Source organism: Hipposideros armiger, unplaced genomic scaffold (assembly GCF_001890085.2).
Source record: "Hipposideros armiger isolate ML-2016 unplaced genomic scaffold, ASM189008v1 scaffold_518, whole genome shotgun sequence".
In the NCBI taxonomy this organism is placed as follows: domain Eukaryota; kingdom Metazoa; phylum Chordata; class Mammalia; order Chiroptera; family Hipposideridae; genus Hipposideros; species Hipposideros armiger.
In genome coordinates this window covers 1,244,254-1,266,180 of record NW_017731868.1, presented here as the reverse complement: position 1 = coordinate 1,266,180, position 21,927 = coordinate 1,244,254, and the positions used below count along the sequence as shown (strand labels likewise).

At 44.9% G+C, this 21,927-nt stretch overlaps 1 protein-coding gene across 3 annotated transcripts in view; it reads left to right on the top strand.

Annotated features, from left to right (window-relative positions):
- Window positions 1–20,869, top strand: part of GPR173 (G protein-coupled receptor 173) — a 22,523-nt gene extending 1,654 nt beyond the window's left edge. The window contains exons 2-3 of one of the 3 annotated variants that reach the window (XM_019668121.1): window positions 11,301–11,420; window positions 16,763–19,637. In XM_019668121.1, coding sequence (XP_019523666.1) covers window positions 16,860–17,981 — 1,122 coding nt within the window. In that variant the 5' untranslated portion in view covers window positions 11,301–11,420; window positions 16,763–16,859 and the 3' untranslated portion in view covers window positions 17,982–19,637. Of the gene's footprint in view, window positions 1–50; window positions 137–11,300; window positions 11,421–16,762 lie in introns of all 3 variants that reach the window. The other 2 variants (XM_019668120.1, XM_019668119.1) reach the window with 2 other exon arrangements.
- Window positions 20,870–21,927: the final 1,058 nt, after the last annotated feature.

The following is a 21,927-nucleotide window of genomic DNA, read 5'->3' as shown; positions in this document are numbered from 1 at the left end:
CTCCCTCCCTCCCTCCCTCCCTTCCCTCCCTCCCCTGCCTCTCCCCACAGGTAGCAGACTTTTGCTCACTCACCACTGAAGATATTGCTGTGATTCCAAGCTAGGGGGAGGAAGCCACCGTAGGGCTAAAAGGAAGGTGAGGTGCCAGTGGGGAGCATTTCCAGGCCCTAGGCTGCCTGATGGCTCTGTGGGGTCAAGGACTGTGTCACACAACAACCTGCAGGGGCCAGACACAATAGGGTCATCCCCACAGTGCGGGCCCCAGCTTCCATCTACCTTTCTCTGTTTCCATGTTGTGCCTGGGATCCCCCCAGTCTTATGGCCTTGTTCATGGTAGCCAGTAGTCCCTATGACTGGAGGGGCAAGAAAGCCTGGTGCATGGAGAACATGGATTTTCCAGGGACACTTCCCCAACTACTAGCTCTGCAACTTTAGTGAAAGCAGGCCACTTCCTAAACCTCAGTTTTCCCATCTGTCAAAGAGACTTTCATCATGGGTGTGTGTAGTGACTAAATGAGTTGGTGCATGTAAATAACGGATATGCATAGAAGTGGCCCTGAAGCAATGTCAGCAAAATCTCATGGTCAATATTGTTGCTGATTATTCATGATTAATATTTTTATTGATTATTTGGGGGAGGGGCTGATCCCTGTTCTCCAGGGTCTTGGCAGAGATGGGGGAAACAGAAGGTAGGCAAATGGGAGGGGCGTGAGGGGCGTGTGGGGTGGGGGGGTAGCGAAGGGGAGGCGGCGAGGGGGAGGCAGGAGCAGCTCTGTGTTGTTACTTCTCCTTTGTAGGGAGTGATAAGTGGTGGCTGTGGGCAGAGCCTCCCACCCCCACCCCACTATAGGCTCCTTTTCCTGCACTTGCCCCTGTCTGTGCACACACACACACACACACACACACACGCACACACACACGCTTGCCCCCACCCTCTGTGAGCTAGCAGAGACCTGGCTTGCAGCCTGCAGCATTCTTGGTCCTGGTGATGTATGCCTCTTCACGTTGAGGGGAGACTTGGCAAGAGTTTGGCCTGTGGTCAATGGTTGGCAGGGCCTAGAGACAAGGCTGAGGCTTCTGAGATGGTAGGGCTTTGGGTAAAGCTGGGGTGTGGCCTATGCAGCAACCAGACCTGTGGGGGTCGGGTCCCAGGGAGTTGCTAACCTAGAGCCTGGGCTGAGGGAACAGTGGGGTCTGCTGGCTGGTTTCTGGGTGTGGAGATTTGGTGAAACACTGGGTGAGGGATTGGTGGCTGGAAAAGGGTCCTTAAGGCCTGGGAGGAGGAAGAGGGGAAAGACTGAGGTCCAAAAGATCTCCTATGTAAGGGCAGGGAGGGGTGGGCTTTGGGGTTATAGAGTAGACTTTTCTGAAGAAGCATTTGGTGCAGAAGGGAAAGGACCCAGCCTGTGGTCCTGAGGCATCTGGCCCTCAGAATGGGTGTGTATGTGCAACTGAAAACATGTGACTGTGTGTACGTGTGTGTGTGTGTGTGGGGGGGTGTTCATGGGTACTGTGGATGTGTATGAGCCTGAGTGTGTAAGCAGGCCATGTGATGGTGTATGCAAGTGTGTGGGTGTTTGGGTAGGCTTGTGTGTGTATAAGGAAGGGAGTGGGTATGACTTTGCATGTCTGCCTGGTTGAGCAAGTGAGCATGTTTGATTCTGAGCCTGAGTGAGGGTGTGTTTCTCTGACTCAATAGGCCTGTTTAATGGTTGTGTGTGTGTGGTATCAATTTGTCTTTGAGTGTGCATGGCTGACAGTATGTGTATGAGTCTGAGGGTTTCAGACTGCCTGGGTATGCATGTCCAGTTATGTGAATACCTAGTTGTATCTGATTGTGTATATTCACATGTGCCTATGTGTGCATATGTGTGTAGGTGCATTTAAACAGTATGTTTGTGAGTATAAGGGCACATTGCATGCCCATAAGTGTATGGCAGGGTATGTGTATATGAACATGTTTCTGTGTGGGTGTGTCTGTCACATATATGTATTAGTAGGCCTGTGTGTGAATGTCCATGTGCATTCTCCAGCATTTTGAATTATGTATATTTCTGTGTATGCATATTTGAATACATTTTGTCTGTAGACAGACCTATGGGTCCACATCTGATTGGGGAAATGTTAGTGTAGATGGTCCCACTAGTATAAGGAGAACTAACAGTGTATGTAAGGGAGAGTGTGTGAATACATTTTTTGTGCATAAAAATACATTTTGTGGGTATGCCTATGTGTGCACATTTGATTATGTATATGGGTATGGCTGGGGGGATGTATGCCTGTGTGCATATATATGCTCAAAAGGCTGTGTGTGTAGGTGGATGGATGCATTTGTGTATGTGTCTAATTGTGTTTGTGGGTACACGGTTATGTATGAGTGAATGTCTGATTGTGGTATGCATGAGTAACTACATTTCATAATACTTGAGTATGCATATCTCATGTATTCTGTTTGAATTCCTGAGTGTGAGTGTGGATATGTGAGTGACTGAATGTATATATTGTGTATATGCTAGTATGTGTTAACATCTGGCTGTGCATTTGAATGAACATGTCTGTATATTTCCTATGTGTTCACACACACCTAAGTGTATGTGTGAATATGCCTGTGTGTGTGCCTGTCTGAATGTACAGATATGTGAATGTACCAGTTTGTACAGTTCTAATTATTTGCATATGTGTGTAGTATTTATATACCATTATTTGTTCTGGAATGTATGATGTGGAACAGTGTAAATGAATGTATGTGCATGTCACTCTTGGCCTATAAATGTGTGTGTGTGTGTGTGTGTGTGTGTGTGTGTGTGTGTAAGGATGTCTTTGCATGTGTGTCTGTGATGAGTGTTATCAATTCTTCTTGTGCAGATGTACAAGTATGTGAGACTATGTGACTGTTCTTCTATGTGTGCATGTGTGCAAACATACCTTTGTGTCTGGGAATGTAAATGTAAATGAATCTTTTGTTTGCATAGCTTCTCGTATGGGTGTATGAACATGTGGGAATGTACATTGTGTGCATATCTGACTGTGATTGTGCATGTTTCGTAAGTACAGTTGTGTCTCCATGTCTGAGTGTATACATAGAGGAATGATGCTGTACAAGTCTATGTGCATGTGAGTATGCTTATAGGTGTACATGCCCAGTTGTGAGTATAAGTCTATGTGTGTTAGAATGACTCTATATGAGTACATCATCTCATTGACAAGCATGTGCACATCTGGGTGTTTATATGTGTGAGTACATCCATGTGTGTGTGAATATGTGTATGTGGTTATGTCTGGGAGTGTGTATGTTTACATTTGGGAGCTCATCTCTGTGTGTCATGTTTGTTCATTGTCTCGTTGGGTACAATACAGAATCTGCCTGTCTGTAGGCATGCGTAAGTATGCTTGTGTGTATACCTGTGTTTATGAGTTAATATATGTCCTTCTTGGGCATTATATCATGTGAATGTGTGCCACGCATGTATGCCTATGATTGAGAGTAAATGGATGTGTACATGTGAGACCAAGTGCAGTGGTGAGTGTGCATTGTTGTGTGTCTGTGTGTAGGGATGAGTGTAACTATTTGTGCATGTGCCTCTCTGATGGTATGTGTGTGAAAGAGGGAGCTACTTGGCCTTGAGCCTGGGAAGATAGGCCCTATTACTAACAGGGTAATAAGGAAGGTACTTACGAATCTGTGTGATGCTCTGTGTATCCCAGCATGTGTTTATGTGTGTGTCTGAGAGTCAGTGGCTCTCTGCTAGACCATGTCTGGTTCTAACTGTTTAGACATCCTACAGAATAACAAGCTCTAACACCTGAGCAATCCATGACCCCCTTCTGGGGCCTCTCTGGCCTTCACCATGTGCTGGGTTTTTGTGGGGATCTCAGGAGAATTCTTGTCACCATTCACACTCAAGAAGTAGGAACCAATAATATTGTAATAACTATGTATGGTGGTGCTAGACTTGATGGAGGTATCACTTCCTAAATTATATAAATATCTAAGCACTACAATGTATACCTGAACCTAATATAATATTGAATGTCAACTATAATTGAAAAAATAATAAAAATAAAGAAAAAATAAAATTAAAAAATAAATAAAAGAAGTAGGAACCAATCATGACTAATATTTTATGAGGGAAGGGGGCCTGTGACCTCTTTAGAAAAGAATTTCTTGAAACACAAAGACCTCCCTTCTCACCACCCCACCATCAAAGGCTCAGGACAGAATAGCATTGTATGGTTTGTGGGGTTGGTTAGTGATTTTCACAGAGAGCACCCAAATTATGCCTTCCAGGCAGAAATCTAGATGTGAATGTATGTCTAAGCAAAGGTATATCTGGTAGAGCAGAGAGAGGGGGGGGAAGGATCTGGATTGTGTGTATGTAAGAGAGCCGCAGTGTTTCTGGGTAGGGTGTGTATGAGACATTTGGGTTTACAGGTATCCTCCACTTTCCAAAAGTTCGCCTTAAGCCACTTCCCTTTCACAAAGACCTACATTAGTAAGGTAATGGCTTTTTTGTAAAAGCCAAGTGGTGTAACCCAAAGTTTTAGAAAGCCGGGGATACTCTTCACTTTACACCATTTCAGCTTATGAAAGATTTCATAGGAACACTCTTTGGATAGTGGGGGAAACCTGTATTTGGGAAGGATGAGTGTGAATGTGGGTGTGTGTACATGGTGTGTTTGTGAGGTATAGTGAGAGCATCAGCTTATTTGGATGGAGGATGGTATGAGTGAGGCATTGGGCGTGGCTGTGTGGGAATATGTGTGAGGATGTTTATATCTGAGGGATATATGGGTATGGGTGTATCTGGATGGTGCAAGAGGGGGGTATCTGGATGATGTATGTGTTTAATAGTGTGGATGTATCTGTTTTGTGTGTGTAAGAGAGGATGTGGGTGTTTCTGAATAGAGTATGTATATGAGAGAGTGTGGGTGTATTGGGGTGGAGGACATTCAAGTGTGGGGTATATCTAGATAGTGTGTAGGTGGGTGAGAGCACAAGTGTATCTAGGCAATGGAAGTGTATGATGGAGTATATCTAGATGGCGTGTGTGTGTCAGAGAAAATTTGGGCACATCTTGGTGAGGGTGGGGGTGTATGTAAATGTGTATATAATTGGAGGGCACTATGGATGTGTGGAGGGGTGTATGTGAGAATGTGTGTATTTATGTGTGTGTGTGCGTGAGAGAGAGAGAAAGAGAACATGAGAAAGTGTGAATGTATATGAATAGGATTTGTGTGTGAGTGGGTGTCTCAGGATCATGTGTAGGTGGTTTTCTGTGAGTGTGGATGTATTTAGGTTTGGAATTTGTGAGTGTGAGTATCTGGGTGGGATGTGTGTAAATGTGTCTTTTAGTGGTGTGTGTCATTGTGGGTGTGTCTTGATACTGTGTGAGAGAGAGATTGTAAGTGTGCCTGGGTCGGGTATGAGGGCTCTCAGTTGGGAGGGTGAGTGTGAGTGTATCTTAATGTTGTATGTGAGGGTGTGGGTGTACTGAGTTGGTAGTTTGCATAAGTGTGTCTGTATCTGGGTGGAGTGCCTGTGAGTGTAGGTATGTTTGAGGTGTGTGTGTATGGGGATGGGTGTGTTTGGATGAGAGGTGTGTGAGAGTGTGGCTGTGTCAGTATTTGGGTGGGTATATGAAAGTGGGTGTATCTGAATAGTGTGTGTGAGAAAGAGAATATGCACCTACCTGAATTAGGGCGAATGAGAGTGGGTATATCTAAGTAAGATGTGTGGGGTTCTCACTGGATGGTGTATGAGAGAGAGATAAGGTTATCTGGGTGGTGTGTGAAAGAGAGTGTGTATAGGTGAATCGGTTCAGGGTGTGTGAGTGTGTCTGGGTGGGGCTGTGTGCATATCTGGTTAGCATGTGTGAGAGTATTTTGGTGTATTTGGGTGGGGAATGTATCTGAGCATGTGGGTGTATCTGTGAGTGTGGACTTACCTGAATGGTGTGTTGGTGGTGTATCTGGGTGTTTTGTGTGTTTGATAGGGTGGGTGTGTCTGGGTGTGTGTGTGATTATGAGTGTGTGAATGTATATATCTTTCCTAGGGCATATATACCTCTGCTGGAGTGTCTGGAAGTGTGAGCACATCCATGTTTGTGTATGTGCCTACGTGTGTGTGTCTGTTTGTACTTGAGTGTGTCAGTATGTGGCTTGTGTGTGCATTAAGTGAGTGTGTTTCTATATGTGAATAAGTTGGATCTGCGATGTCTCTGGAGCCAGGTTCTGGGTTTGAATCCTAGTTCTGCCATTTATTAGCTGTGTGGCTTTGGGCAAGTCACCTAACTTCAACTAAGCCCCAGTTTCTTATTTGTAAAGTAAGGGTAGTAATACAACCTATCTCATAGGGTGAGAATTGGATGAGTTAATATTTGAAAAGTGCTTAGGACAGTGCCTGGCACATAATGAGTCCTCTGTGCCATATAAGGTGTGACCTAGCACTATAATTATTACATGTGCTGATGTGTAAGTAACAGCAAGTGTCCACCTGCCAGTGTAAATGGGGTAGTTTTTATGTACATATTTGCTACATTATCTGTTTCCATATGTATGTGGGACGGAATGAACATATCCTGTGTGTATGTGAGGGTGTGTTTGTACATAAAGCTGGGTTGGTAATTATATATGTCTCACCGTGTGTATAAAACCATGGGGGTATGAGAAATGAAGTGTGTGTCTAAGAAGTTGATGGAGGGTGTTTGGCCCTGAGTGTGTATTTCTCAGTGCACACACATCTGGGTGTATGAGTGCACACACTTGTATCTGTAGCCATGCTGTGTCCATGTGAGTGTGGGTATTATCTGCATTGCTGGTATATCTGCATATGTGAGCATGCTTCTCTGTGTGTTTTTATCTGAATATGTAAACAGGTTTATAGTGGTCAGGATGTAAATGTGTGCTTGTGATTCTCTGTTGTGAGTTTCTGTAAATGTAGGAAGGTTGGTATCCAGGTTTATACGTGATGAGATGTGTGTGTAAAAGATTTGTGCCTATCTGGCTGTGTACTAGGATATGTGTGTATCTGTGTTGTGTGAATGTATGTGTAGGTATAAATGGGTGTGTACCTCTGAGGGTTTGTGTCTGTCTGTGTTTACAAGCATCAGTGGCTATGTGGGTGTATACATGCATGAGTCTGTTCTGCTTCACATGCCTGCCTGCCTCTGTGTGTGCAGCACTAAGCCTGAGTGATGTGCCCGTATGTGTAAGCATGTCTGTACTGTGTGTATATGTATGTGTGCCAGGGCAGATTTATATACTGTGTGCATATATATATATATATATATATATATGTGTGTGTGCGAGGGCAGGGTTTGTATAAGATAGTGGGTTTTAATCTCAGTGTAAGAGCTGAGGTTGGGGAGGGCCTGGATCTGTAGGATATGAGCAGGACTTGCCTTATGTCTGAATGTCATTTCTTATGTCCATGCATGCATGATTGTGTCTGACAGTGTGTAGGTCCGTATGATTCAGTCTGTAGGTGTATGTGTCTCCATGTGCCCATGCGAATGGTGAATATGTCTCTGCCTAGGCCTGTATTTCTATAGAAGAGTGTGTGTGTGTGTGTGTGTGTGTGTGTGCACGCATGCATGCATCTGATTGCACTTATCAGCTGGTATAAGTCTAAATGTGAGTGCAAATTTGAATCTTCATGTACACATGCACTTGTGTACACATACATATCTGTGTGTGCTAGTGTGTCTATGCAGTGTGACTAGATGTGAATGTGTTAGGGCATTCATAACCCAGCATACAGAGAAGGTGAAATATGTGTGTGGCACACTGGAGTAAACTGAAACAGATTTAGGGGTACTGGGATTTGATGAAAAATAATTCCTTACATTTTCACTATATTATACAAATTGTAAGAAAAACAAAAATGCAGAATTTTAGGGGAGTTATAAAATATTGAATTTGTATAAAACTTTCAAATGAAATCTTTTCAGAATTTTTCCATGGCACACTTGAGCTCACTTCTCGAACCATAACTGTTTTTACTCACTCATGCAAATTTGGAGTGGTCAACACTCATTCCCACCTCTCCTAACCTTTGGTCATGACTGACTTGATTTATTTATTTAATTCATTTATGGTCATTTTCATCATGATTTGGTACATCATTTGGTGCTGAGCATAGATCTTCTACATCAAGTTATTGTGTTTCTTGGTTAAAAAAACAAACAAAACAAATGAAGCAAGTAACTATTAGTTTTGACATGGATATAAGCTTCCATCATGGCCTGCCACTTCTTGATCTTGGAAGGTATGTTGTTGAATGTAAGATCCATTCCATGGAGGATGTTCAGGCACCGTTTGCCCTAAAATCCTCAATAATTAGCTTTAATGTATGAAACATTAGCTGCGTATTTCTGCAGGTCAGCAAAACTCATCTCAAAAGCATGAGCTTTGGAGTCATCAAGTACCATTTGGGTTTCTCTGAAGTGTCAGATGCAGTTTCTAGTGTTGAATATGGCTGGTGCTTCCACATCATACCAACCTTTTTGAAGAAATGAAACGACTGTTTGTTCATGCCTCCCTTTTCCACCTCCCTTTTATAACTCATTTGTTCTTGCCATGGCCAGGCAGAAACCCAGGTTTTATGCTTGAAATAGCGACATAATCTCTTCTATCTCTTGGTAGTCACCATCAACAGGAAATTGCTTGCATAAGTAGGTGGCCGCAAATGGTCAAAGAGTACTTTTTTTATTGTTTCTCATCAATAAGCAGAACTTGAATAATTCGTAGTCTTTGAATTTTGTGCTTCAAAGGTGGGATCCTTCTTTAAATCTAAAGCCTCTTTCTTTTCTTTCAATCAAATGTGATGTTGAAATTTCTTGTAACAAATGCTCATGAATTTTTAATCCAACAGAAAATTTCATTTTGAGTATTTTAAAATAATGATGAATCTTTTCCCCTAAGTAGACACAGACATTGCTCTATTCATCTTCATAAGTCTTTTTTAGTATTCAACTTCTAATGCCAACTAAACATCACCCAGGGATCCATACTTGACCTCACTTCTAAGTTGAAGTTTGGCTTCGTGTCCACAAACCTTGTCAGTATACTTTTATATATTTTTGAGTGTCTTTAAAATTGTCGATGTAATTTTATTCATATGCTCAAAGAGCCACTTGTTGAAACCAGTAAGCATCAAATCTGCAAAGTGAAAATCATTCACAAAGAAAAGCTGAAAATTTTCTTTTAGCCCATAAAGTTTTTACAAAGTTCTTACACACTTAGATTTATAACAATAGAGAAGTGTGTGCTGATCTCAATGCTTCACAGAAAGCTGACACGCGGGTGGGTAGTGACTTGGATTTAATTAAATTCACCTAGCATCATTTACTGTGGAAATTAGACCTACACGCAAACTTTTATAAGGTGAGGGCTCCTCAGTGAATGAATCTAGGTGTTTTCAGACTGAATTCTAGATGGAAACTTCCTGCCATCACAACAGCAGCATCAGTCCACAGACGTATGCAGTTTCCACGATATTTCAGAATATTCATGTATCACTTTGAATATTTCAACCTTAGTTTATTTTGGAGCATCTTGCATTTCTCTTTGGGATTTCTGAGTAATATTATGAACTAAGCACAGTTAATCAACTTCCAGAGATGCATCAATATAAAGTGAAAACCCTTTTGATTCAACAATCTTCTAGGTTAGTGTCATCTCGATGTGCTTTGACCTGTCGTCACTGTGTCTTTTAATAGCAATAATTGAAAGTGGCCCCTTTCCTATTCTTTTTACCTCATTGGCTTCAAATATAGTGTGGGCAATTTTCAGGGAAACTGCTCACAAGTGAGATTCTACTGGAGGCGGGGCGGGGGGGTGGCGGGCATCTTAGCTTTGCTTGTTAATCATGTAACTCTGTCACTAGCTGGTTGAGTTCCATCTAAGAATGTTCCAACCCATTTCATAAATAAGCCTGGTTTCTTAATTTACACTTCCAGTTGCTTTAAAAAGTCCAAATCTTTCTCTGTGTGATAGAGTGTTTTGTGATGGGTTGGCCAACATAGCCTACTAGGAAATGGAAGTTTCTTTTGATAACTTTTCCACACAAACCAGACATTTAGACTGAGGAAGAGACGACTAATTGGGCAGTTAAATACAAATTTGAGACAATCCTGAAATTGCTTAAATTAGGAACATCCTCCATTTTTTTTTTGGAGGGGGGACTATTGTGTTTGTCTTGTAAGTCTCCTGATTTTCCAGCTTTAATCAAAATGTCCATTTTGATGGTAAAAATCTTTAAAATTAAATCTACTTGAATATAAAGTATTGAAGGGGTCAGCACATCTTTGTGACTTCTGAAAATTGATTTTTTCGAAAAACAATATTTAAGTATTCTGTATTCTTAAGAAAGCAGTACTCGGAAACAGCCATAAAGGCCTAGCTTTTCCTGTAATGAATCAATTCAATTCAACTAAAGTCAGGCTTCATTCATTTATTGACAAATATTTTTATCTAAAAACAAAAGATAATAATTATGAAATTCTACCAAGAGTCAGATTTGGCTAATTGTTAGTATTAAAAGCCAATAGCAAGTAAATCAATAAATAAACCAAGAAATAATAAATTTTTGTAATTTTTTTTTTTAGCTGAGCCATCCTGCCACCTGTTGGCAGCTCAGTGGCTACTCAGCTCAGGCCTGGACTCGAACTGCTGTTGCTCAGAGCTCAAACTCTTGAGCAAGCTCTTAACCAACTGAGCCACTCAGCCAGCCCTGTAGTGTTTCTAAAAGTGTTCTTTTAGAAATACTTACTGAAATACTTATGAATGAAATAGTATAATAGATATGCTTCATAATATTCTGGAAGTGGGGGAAGTGCATGAGGTAATAGGTGGGACAAGACCCTGTGAGTTGATCATTGGTGAATCTGGGCAATGGGTGCACTGAGGTTCATTACAAGATTCTTACTACTTTTTTATGTTTCAAATGTTTTAGAAGAAAAAGGTTTCTTTTATAAAGAAGTAACAATTAAAGAGGTTGACAATATAATTATATTCTCCTTAGGAAAACCTAATACCATATAATACTAATAACAGCAACAATCATACAGCCCTTCTATTTTTGTAGAAAAAAGTTGTGGAAAAATAAGAATGAGATCAAATTAAAAGTAAACTAAACATTGCGCAAGTATAGGGAAAACCAAAAAACCTCACTAGTGATGAACGAGTGGCAATCAAAGTGATAATCATACGATCTGGGATGTTTCAACAGGAAGAGATCCAAACACCTTTTCACATGGCCCCCTACAACCTCATCTTTCTCTGGCCCTCTGTTGTGGCAGGTGCCCACCAGCCGGGCAGCTCTGCTAATGTTTCCACCTGTGTGTGCAGCAGTTGGCTGGTCTGTGCACATGTGCGAAGTTGTCTCTTGGTGTATACCTGTTGCAGGATGTGTATATCAAGTAAGTGGCATCTCTGTATTGTGAGTAAATTTGTGTGTACACAGTTTTTCTCTTTGTGTTTAGTTGTGCTTGCATATTGCTAAAGGGTGTGTGTGTGTTGGAGCTGTTACACTTCTCTGCATAAGTGAGTGTATCCATGAATGGGTATCTGTGTGTACTTGTGCTAGGATGTACATATCTGTGTTGGTGAGTGCAACAAATTGATGTGAGAGGGTTTGGGTCAGTCAGTCTCTCTGTGTTAGAGTGTGTTAGAGTATGCACATATGTGTATATGTGAGCAGTTTTTTACTTGCCTCTTTTTCCTCCATGCAAATATATCTGTGGGTATCTGAAGGGGATTCTGTCTGTGTTTGTGTGTGTGTGTGTGTGTGTGTGTATCAGGATTCAAGTGCATGTGAGTATGCTGTCATATTTAAGTGACTTTGAATCTGTGTTAATGTGTGTAACAGTGTTTGTATATGTGATGATATAGGTATGCCACTGTTTACATACCTGTGTTGCAAGAGTGACTGAATAGGAGTATGTGAGAGTATTTGAATAAACAGGTATATTGGGACAAAGGATATATATGAGTCTGTGTGTGAGTGACAGTGAATAGTTTTGCTGTGTGTATGCATCTGTCAGGATTTGAGAGTTTGCAAATGTGTGTGTGTGTGTGTGTGTGTGTCTGTTAGGAGAGTTATAATTGTGAATGTATGGGCCGTTGCACATGTATATGTATAAATGTGTGTGTCTGTATGTGAGTAATTCTCAGTCCTCTTATACCCAACACCCTCTTTTATGTAACATATTTTGTAGCACCTCTTTACTATCTTGACATGAAGTTCTTAAATAATATAACCTCTCTGCACATATAATTTCAAAAGAAAACCCATATAGTATTTTATACAATAGCCATATTGTATTAACTCTAATACAAATAAAAAAGAAATAAAAGGAAAGTGATTTATAAGAAAATAATTTGTATTTCAGTATGTAAATGCTTGGTCATGACACTCCCCAGGAGATTCAATGAAGTAATTAGAGGTATGTAACATAATAAGTAAAGGTGGATTAAGGAGAAGGGGAAAAATCAGAAGCTGCCCCTTGCAGGAAGAGCAGGAAAATGACAGGCAAGGCCTAAAGGTGAGATTTTTTTTTCTCCAAAATAGTGAACAACTGAAGGAAAGTGCTCCACAAAACAAAGTGCAGTCTCCTGTGGACTTATATAACAGCCACATTCCTGGATAATTCAGGGTACCATAAGTCCTCGCTTTAACATGGTGGATAGTTTCTTAGAACTGTGGCAAAGTGATGTGTAATAAAACCAGTTTTGCCATAGGCTAATTAATATAAGTGAGAATTAAGTTCCTACAGCATCTCATCAACTTATAACTAAACGGCATTGAATGAAACAGTATTCAATGACCTGCTGTATATTTTAAAAAGGGGAGAAATTGCATTTATCTATGAAATAGAGGTAGATTTCTAGGTTCAGTTCATTACAAGTCTAAAATCCTAGGGGATGTGGGACATATGTTCGCTGTGTGGGACTTCTCCGCCGATCACTGGATGGCCAGCATCCTCGTCCTGGACCTCTAAATGTTAGGACACCTTACACCCCAGCATTGTGACAACCAAAAATGCACCTACAAATTTCCAAAGTGGCCCCTAGGGGGCGATAACGCCTTTGTTAAGGACAAAGCACTGGCGTTTAGGCCGTGTACATTGTGCCTGTGTGACTGAGGCAGCGTACGGGATATACCCTCCGTGTGCGTGCACGCGTGCGTGTGTGTGTGTGTGTGTAAGCGTGCGCGCACGCACAAGACACACAATGTCCCTATGTGTGAGCTGGTTTCTGTCCACACGTCTCCATTGCAGTAGACTATGTGTCTGTGAGTGTGTAGGTATCTATGTATCTGTGTCTAAGGGCAGCTGGTCACGAGCAGGTGTGTTAGATGCGTGCACACACATCCTCAGCCTCCGATGGACCCAGGTTGTGGCTGCCAGTCTGTGCTCAGAAGAACCTTTTTCTCACGTATACAATTGCCCCAGCTTTCTAGGCAACACCAGAGTTTTGTTTACTTGCTGCTATTGTTTTTTGGCTCTTTGTTTTGTTTTAGTGTTTGTTTTCACCAAGACTGAGCTGCACATTATCCACCTTCTTGGCCTTAGTGTGTCTCTCTGTCTCTCCATCTGCCTCCATCTATCTCCATCTTTATTTCTGCCTCTCTCTGTCTATGTCTATGCCCTCTGTCTCCATCCCCTCTTTATCTGTATCTCACCCCCACCCCCATCTCTATTTCTCTATAACTTTCTCTTTCTTTCCTGGCATTATCCCTCCCCTTCTGTCTATCTACTTCAATATTTCAATATCTATCATCTATCTATCTATCATCTATCTATCTATCTATCTATCTATCTATCTATCTCTCTATCTCTCTCTCTCTGTCTCCCTCTCTCATTCTCTGTGTCTATTTTTCTCTTTCTCACTCTTGTCTCTCTCCAGCTCTCTGTTTCTCTGTCTCTCTCTTTTTTCTCACTCTCCTTTTCTCTTCTTCCCCTTTGTTTCTATTTCTACCTCTTCCTCTGTATGTAAGGCTTCCTTCTTCCTCTCTCTCTCTCTCTCTCTCTCTCTCTCTCTCTCTCTCTCTCTCTCTCTCGCCCTCTCTCTCCCCACCTCCACACCTGCCTCCCTTCTTCCCTCTTCTTTCTCTGTCTCTCTCTGCTCCTATCTCCTCTGTCACTCTCTGAGTCTCTCTGACTCCCTCTTACATTCAATTTCTCTCTCTCACTTTCTCCCTGCTTCCCCTCAAGGCTAAGGAGAGAGAGAGAGAGAGAGAGAGAGAGCATATAAACACACACCAGCTGTTTGTCAGCTGGTCCACAGTTATGTGTGGGCTATCAGGCTTTGAGGGGCCAACCAAAAGGGACCCGCCAGCCCCATTTCTTCTGATCCCCTGCCCCAGCAACTTCTCTTGGCCTACTGGCACTGGCTCTGAGACTTCAGGGTGCCATGCACTACCCAGGCTGCTCTTTCAGAAAATCCTACCTGGATGCCTAAGGCAGCCCTCCCTGAACCACCAACATATTTAGTCCCTCAACCAATTGATGGACAGCTTTGGACTGAGGGCCTACCATGTGCTATGCACCACTCTTCTAAAGGAGAGTTAATGAATCTATAAGCCTTGCCCTATGGAGCTTTTGTTCTTATAGGGAGAGGCAGGGAATCAACTAGATTTTAAAAGTAAATTATACAGTGTGTTAAAAGAGATAAATGCTAGGAAAAGAAATCAAGCAGGGTAAAAGGCATGAGAGTGCTCTTATTTCTCACCTGGATTAGCGCAGGAGCCTCCTACATAGTTCGCCTACTTCCACCTTTGCCTCCATGGTCTGTGCTCCTCACAGCAGCAAGTGGGGATCCTGTTCAATCCTGAGTCATATCACATCTCACCTCTGCTCACAACCCTCCCATGGCTCCCGTCTCACTCAGAGTAAAAGTCACAGTCTTCACCATGGCCTACATGATCTGGCCTTGCCTCTCACCACTTTGCTCTTGTTCACTTGGTTCCACCCATGTGGCCTCCTTGTGCTTCTTCAAACACACCATATGGGGCCGGCCGAGTGGCTCAGTTGGTTAAGAGCTCGCTCAAGAGTTTGAGCTCTGAGCAACAGCAGTTCGAGTCCAGCCCGAGCTGAGCAGCCGCTGAGCTGCCAACAGGTAGCAGGATGGCTCAGCTAAAAAAAAACAACACACCATATGAGGTCCCACCTCAGGGCCTTTGCTCTGGCTGTCCCCTCTGCCTGGATTTCTCTTCCCCCACATATCTACATGGCTGTCTCACCTCCTTCACATCTTTGCTCAGATGACACCTCCGTGAAGCCTTCCCTTTCCACTTCTTCTAAAATTGCACCTCCTGGTCAGCCGAGTGGCTCAGTTGGTTAAGAGCTTGCTCAAGAGTGCAAGCTCTGAGCAACAGGGCCGCCGGTTCGATTCCCACATGGGTCAGTGACGCTGTGCCCGAGCTGAGCTGCTGTTGAGCTGCCAACAGGTGGCAGGATGGCTCAGCTAAATAAATAAATAAATAAAATTGCACCTCCCTCACCCCTAATACTTCCTATCTCCTTTCCCTCCTTTTTTATTTTTAGGAACTTACCAACATCTGACCTACTATACTTGACCTCTGTACCGTCTTCATTATCTAGAATGTCAACTCCACAAGGGCAGGGAGCTTTGTCTGGTTCACAGCTATATCTCCAGTGCCTGGCACACAGTAGATACTCAATAAATAGTTTTTCAATGATACCTACATCTTTATATTCACACATACTCCCTACCTCACTTAAAATAAAAACCCAAGTCTTTGTCCTGGCCCACAGCACTACATGACCTGGCCCTGGACACCTCTGTAACCTCACCTTCTAATACTGTCTCCCTCATCTGCCCCATTCCAAGCACACTCTTTTTCTTGCTCTTCCTTGAGCAGGCTAAGCACATTCCTGATCATGAATAAAGAAATCTATTTAATGAATGGCTACTAGCATTAACAAAAAAAACCCCACAAAATAGAATAGAAATTAATGGGGGGTACATTAGACACAGACTTAGCACTGTTTCGTGAAACTTTTGGTTCAGCTGTGTGTGCATGTGTGTGTATGTGTACCAGGTTGTCATTTAAAATACATTTCTTACTATGGGTGGCAGTCAAAAAAGTTTGAAGAGCACAACCTTAGGCCTTTGTAAAGAGGGAGAAGAGCCACACCAACATCCCCGCCCCATAGACCTACCAATGGAGGAAACAGGTAACGAAGGATGTTAGCAGAGATCAAGCACTTTCACCCCGAGATGGGGGTTGGGGGTAGGAACAGCAGTGGGCCAGGGCCAGGGCCTGACACCAGAGGGGGGCAGAAAGTGGGAGGGTGGAGCTGCGTAGACACACTAACACTGCCCTGTTTCTTCCTCACCTTTCCATCTGTTTCTCTCTCTCTCTCTCTCTCTCTCTCTCTCTCTCTCTCTCTCTCTCTCTCTCTCTTTCTCTCTCTCCCTCCCTCTCCTCCCTCTCTTTCTCTCCCCCCTCCCTCCTCTCCTTGTCTGTCTCCTTGTCTCTCTCCCTCTCTGTCCCTCTCTCGTGCTTTCTTTTCCCCTTTCCTTGTATCTCTGGTTCTGTCTTTCTATCTCTTCTTATTCTTTCTCATCCCCTCTATTTCCGTCTCAATTTCTATCCATTTATATATCTGTCACCATTTCCTGTCTCTTTGTTCTATCCTTTCTCACTCTCTGTGCCGATGTATGTGTTTTTCTCTCTGTCTCTCTCCTGCCCTCATCTCTGTGTCTGTGTCTCCCTCATTACCCCCATTTGCAGGTGCAGCCCAGCACGACACCTGATGGAGTCCCCCCGGGCCCATGAAGTACCCAACTGGCTGATTCCATAGGGCTGGGAGCAGCCCCTGCCCCTCATTATGGCCAACACCACTGGAGAGCCTGAGGAGGTGAGCGGCGCACTCTCCCCGCCATCGGCATCAGCTTATGTGAAGCTGGTGCTACTAGGACTGATCATGTGTGTGAGCCTGGCAGGCAATGCCATCTTGTCCCTGCTGGTGCTCAAGGAGCGTGCCCTGCACAAGGCTCCTTACTATTTTCTGCTGGACCTGTGCCTGGCCGACGGCATTCGCTCTGCTGTCTGCTTCCCCTTTGTGCTGGCTTCTGTGCGCCACGGCTCCTCATGGACCTTCAGTGCGCTCAGCTGCAAGATTGTGGCCTTTATGGCTGTGCTCTTTTGCTTCCATGCGGCCTTCATGCTGTTCTGCATCAGCGTCACCCGCTACATGGCCATCGCCCACCACCGCTTCTATGCCAAACGCATGACGCTCTGGACATGTGCAGCCGTCATCTGCATGGCCTGGACCCTGTCTGTGGCCATGGCCTTCCCACCTGTCTTCGACGTGGGCACCTACAAGTTTATCCGTGAGGAGGACCAGTGCATCTTTGAGCATCGCTACTTCAAGGCCAATGACACACTGGGCTTCATGCTTATGTTGGCTGTGCTCATGGCAGCCACACATGCTGTCTATGGTAAGCTGCTCCTCTTCGAGTATCGTCACCGCAAGATGAAGCCAGTGCAGATGGTGCCAGCCATCAGTCAGAACTGGACATTCCATGGCCCTGGGGCCACCGGCCAGGCTGCTGCCAACTGGATCGCTGGCTTCGGCCGTGGGCCCATGCCACCAACCCTGCTGGGTATCCGGCAAAATGGGCATGCAGCCAGCCGGCGGCTGCTGGGCATGGACGAGGTTAAGGGTGAAAAGCAGCTGGGCCGCATGTTCTACGCGATCACACTGCTCTTCCTGCTCCTCTGGTCACCTTACATCGTGGCCTGCTACTGGCGAGTGTTTGTGAAAGCTTGCGCCGTGCCCCACCGTTACCTGGCCACCGCTGTTTGGATGAGCTTCGCCCAGGCTGCCGTCAACCCGATCGTCTGCTTCCTGCTCAACAAGGACCTCAAGAAGTGCCTGAGGACTCATGCCCCCTGCTGGGGCACAGGAGGTGCCCCGGCTCCCAGAGAACCCTACTGTGTCATGTGAAGCAGGCTGGTAGGCAGACAGGCAGGGAGAAGGTCACGGCCATCATGATGGGGCCAACAGAAAGGGAGGGGTAGAGCCCCATACAGGAGCTTTTCTTTCTGAGCTCCAGCCCAGCCCCTTGAACCACCCAGAATCTAGGCACCTTTGCCTATACCTCCCTCAGGATGGGGGACTGGGAAAGAGGTGTTTCTAGTTCTAGGGCCTGTCTCCGCTGCCTCCTTTTCCACTTCTACAATCTCTCTCCTTTTCTCTCTCTCCTTCTCTCTCTTTCTCTCTCGCTCTTGCTCTCGCTCTCTCCAGTTCAGAAAAAGAAAACAAAACTGAATATGCAGGTTTTTCTACTAACAGCTGAGGAGACAGGCTTTCTTGCTTTAATGTCTCTCCTTCTGACATTGTCCAGAAGGGGGAAATTTGTCCTGTAAAATAGACTTCCAGAGCTCTTCTGGCCCCCTCTGCTCCCCTACACCCTCCCCTTCCAAGTCCTTTAGCAGGGCCTGGATGTTTAGGGAGAAATTGATCTGATGACAAGAGGGACCACAGGGGGTGCAGGGCCCCTAGGGAGCAGGGATGTTTAATTGCTATGTTGTGTGCAATGTTGTTTTAGGCTAACCCTGGTCCCAAGCCCGGTCTCCTCTTGCTTCCCACCATGTCCAGACATCCCAAGTGTTTCTTGAGCACCTGTTTGAGAAGCCAGGAGGGGAGGGAGAAGGGTCCTCAGGATGTCCCAAGCTAGGTGAAGAGCAAGATGTGAGCTGCACGTCTGGAGCGGAAGAGACCTGAGCTTGGCTGCATTCTCGCAAGTTGCCTCCTGGATCTCCTGCCCCCAACTCTTCTTCCTGAGGATGGAAATCCACTCCAGCCCCACTAGGGCTGATGTGGGTGCCATACAGTCAGGGGCATCCCCGCAAGGAAGTGTAGGGAGAGAGCCAACCTCCCCAAAGTAGCTGGATCCCAGAGCCTGGCATCAGAGCGGAATTCAACCCCAGAATTGTCTCCTGGGTTCACGCTACTCTCCCTAAGATGAAAATTCTTCTGGGGCCTTGGTATCTCATAGTGATATAAGCTCCAAGGCACTGTGGACTTGAGTCCATTCTTATCTGACCTCTTTGTCCTCTTCAAGCCTCAGGGGCCTCAAGCCCCTCCATGGTAGCCCTTGGTCTTCTGTGCCCTCAGCCCCCTGACTTCCTTCCCATGAACAGCCCTTCCTTCTCCCCTTTCCTCCCTCCACCCTTACTTCCCCACAATGCGGAGCAGACTGCAGCCAGATTCCCTAGGTGAGAGAACTCCAGCCTCCCTCCCGGGGCAGGGTCCACTCTGGCATAAGTTCAAGGCCAGTTCTTGTGGCCGGGGGAGCCAAGCTGGCGCTCCTTTGCCTGGTCTTGCCCAGGTTCTCTGTCCCCTTCTCATTTCCTGGTGGAGGGGGAGATCTGTATTTATCCACTTCCTCTTTCCCTTCCCTTAAGCCTTTGTCCTAAGCTCCCGTCCTACCCCAATACAGACCCAGAACTGGGGAAGCCTTGACCCCAGAAGAATGGGGAGGGCACTCTAGGCAGGAGAGATATTAATGAGCCTGGTTGTGGAGTGGCCCTGGAAAGGCAGGCCAGAGTGGCTGAGAGGCTAGGGGTGGGGTGATACCTGTTCTCTCAGCGATAGTGATGGGGGTGCCTTTTCCAGGGGGTGGGGTGGGGGGTCCAAAGGGGTGGGAGTAGATAGGGTACATTTAGGAGGGTTTTCCTCCATTTCTTTTTTCTAACTGCCTGGATTCACCACTGGATTTTGTAAATGGAAAACTGAAATGAACAATGCTATATTGGATGTTTTCTCTTTCTGACTGACTGACTGTGTGTGTGTGTGTGTGTGTGTGTGTGTGGTGTGCCTGTGTAGCCTGTCTGCGTGAACACATGTGGGGAGATATGATCTAGTGAGGCAGAGTGTGTCTGTGTAACTTTGTGCAGGGTGGTACCCCTGCCTGGCACACACATATGAGCAAATACTGGTATGTGGAGACATATATGGCACGGGCACACACTCATACACATAGGCATCTAATTGAGAGTAGACAAACAAGAGTATGTGCCTGCAGCAGGAAGTAGAGTGGTCGGAGAGATGGAACTTGAAAAACGTACATATGGCTGTAGCAAGGGGGTAGACTCCCATCTCATCAGATCTTCTTCCTTTGGCCCAGGCTCTGAACATGGTGGACAGGATACTTGAGAACCCCATCTCTTCCCAAAGCCTGGAGCCCCCTGGTACCACTCCCAACTCCTGTATCCGTCTCCTCTCTAAAACCCAAACAAGGTGTTCCTGACACTGGACCACCATGAAAAATGGGGACTGGGAATTAGGGATCCAACTTGGCAGGGACTGATGGGGTTAGGAGATGCACCCCGCACAAAATAATGGCTTCTGGAGGGACTACTCATTCTGGGATGGGAGCCCTTCTGAAGGATCCACTGTACACAGCTGGGACTTTGGTAAGCTTTGACTAAATTCAGAGGGAGGGATGTCACAGTGTTTGTGGTGGGGGGAACCCAAGCCTGGGAGTCTACCCAGCCAGCCTGTTGCCTGGGCACTCAATTACTTTACTATTTATTTACTTATTCTCTCAGGTGCACAGAATTGAGTTGACCATACTCCTCAATTCTTGGCACACTATATCATCATTGATCCATGTGAAGCCCTTTTGGTCTTTAATTTGTTTTATTTTGTCCCCTTCATCACCTATCCCTGATCCCATCCTCCCTCCTACATAGGCACCCACTCGCGTGTATTTAACGTATGTCTTTCCAATCCACCGTTCATGTGTTTATTTACATATATGTGTATCTGTGGAAAATATATAGTATTGTTATGTGTTTTAATTTACATAAACAGTATTGTACTATAAATCTTGTTGTTTCTTTTTTCACTCAACATTCTGTTTTTGAGAGTTCCAGCCATGTTGCCTTATGTAGATCTAATTCATTCTAGTGGTCCATCGTATACACATATATCACATTTTTCTTATCCATTCCCCTGGTGATAGGTCTCTAGTTTACCTCCAGTTCTCTGCTATCACAACAAGACTGCAATGGCAGTTTCCTACACTTCTCTTTAGAGATACCTTATTTAGAGGAGAGGAATCTGAAGCTCAGAGAGAGGCAGTGATTTGGTGAGGGTTACAAAGATAGAAATAGATCCATGATTTGAATTCCAGACCAAAGCCAGAACCCCACCACCATGCCTCACCTGAGACCGTCCACCTGGCCAAAAAATAATCTCAAATAAATTAAAAACAGCATACACTGGGGAAACGGAGAGGAAAGGAGAATAATCGAGTAGATGAAGAGGAAGTCCTAGAAAAATCTAGCAGATGAACTGAATCACATCATTTTAATGACGCATAGGAATTTATTTTTTTTGCCTGATTATTATTTCTAGAGCCATTTTGCAGAGATGGAAAATGCCACGTCAAAACCTGGCCCCAAACCAAAGACCCTAGGTTTCTAAATTCCAGTCTCGTTCAGGGCAACCCGAGCCCCTAGGGGCCACATCAGAGTTTGCAGCGGGGCAAAACCCGGGGACAGGGATAGGTACAGGGGCCGGGGCAGAGGCAGATTTAAGAAGTGCGTAGTTGCTGAAGGGAGGGGAGGAGAGGAGAGGGGAGGGGAGGAGAGGAGAGGGGGGAGGGGAGAACGACAGCGAGGCTGTCCAATTTGATTTGAGCATGTCATGCTCAGCGCCTGCGTGTGTGTGTGTGTGTGTGTGTGTGTGTGTGTGTGTGTGAGAGAGAGAGAGAGAGAGAGAGACACGCGTGCGCGCCTGTGAGAAAGAGAGAGAGAGAGAGAGACGCGTGCGCGCCTGTGAGAGAGAGAGAGAGAGGGAGGGAGGGAGGGAGAGAGACACACGCGTGCGCGCCTGTGTGTCCGTGTGTGTCTTCAGAACCACTGGTACTTTTCCCATTGGA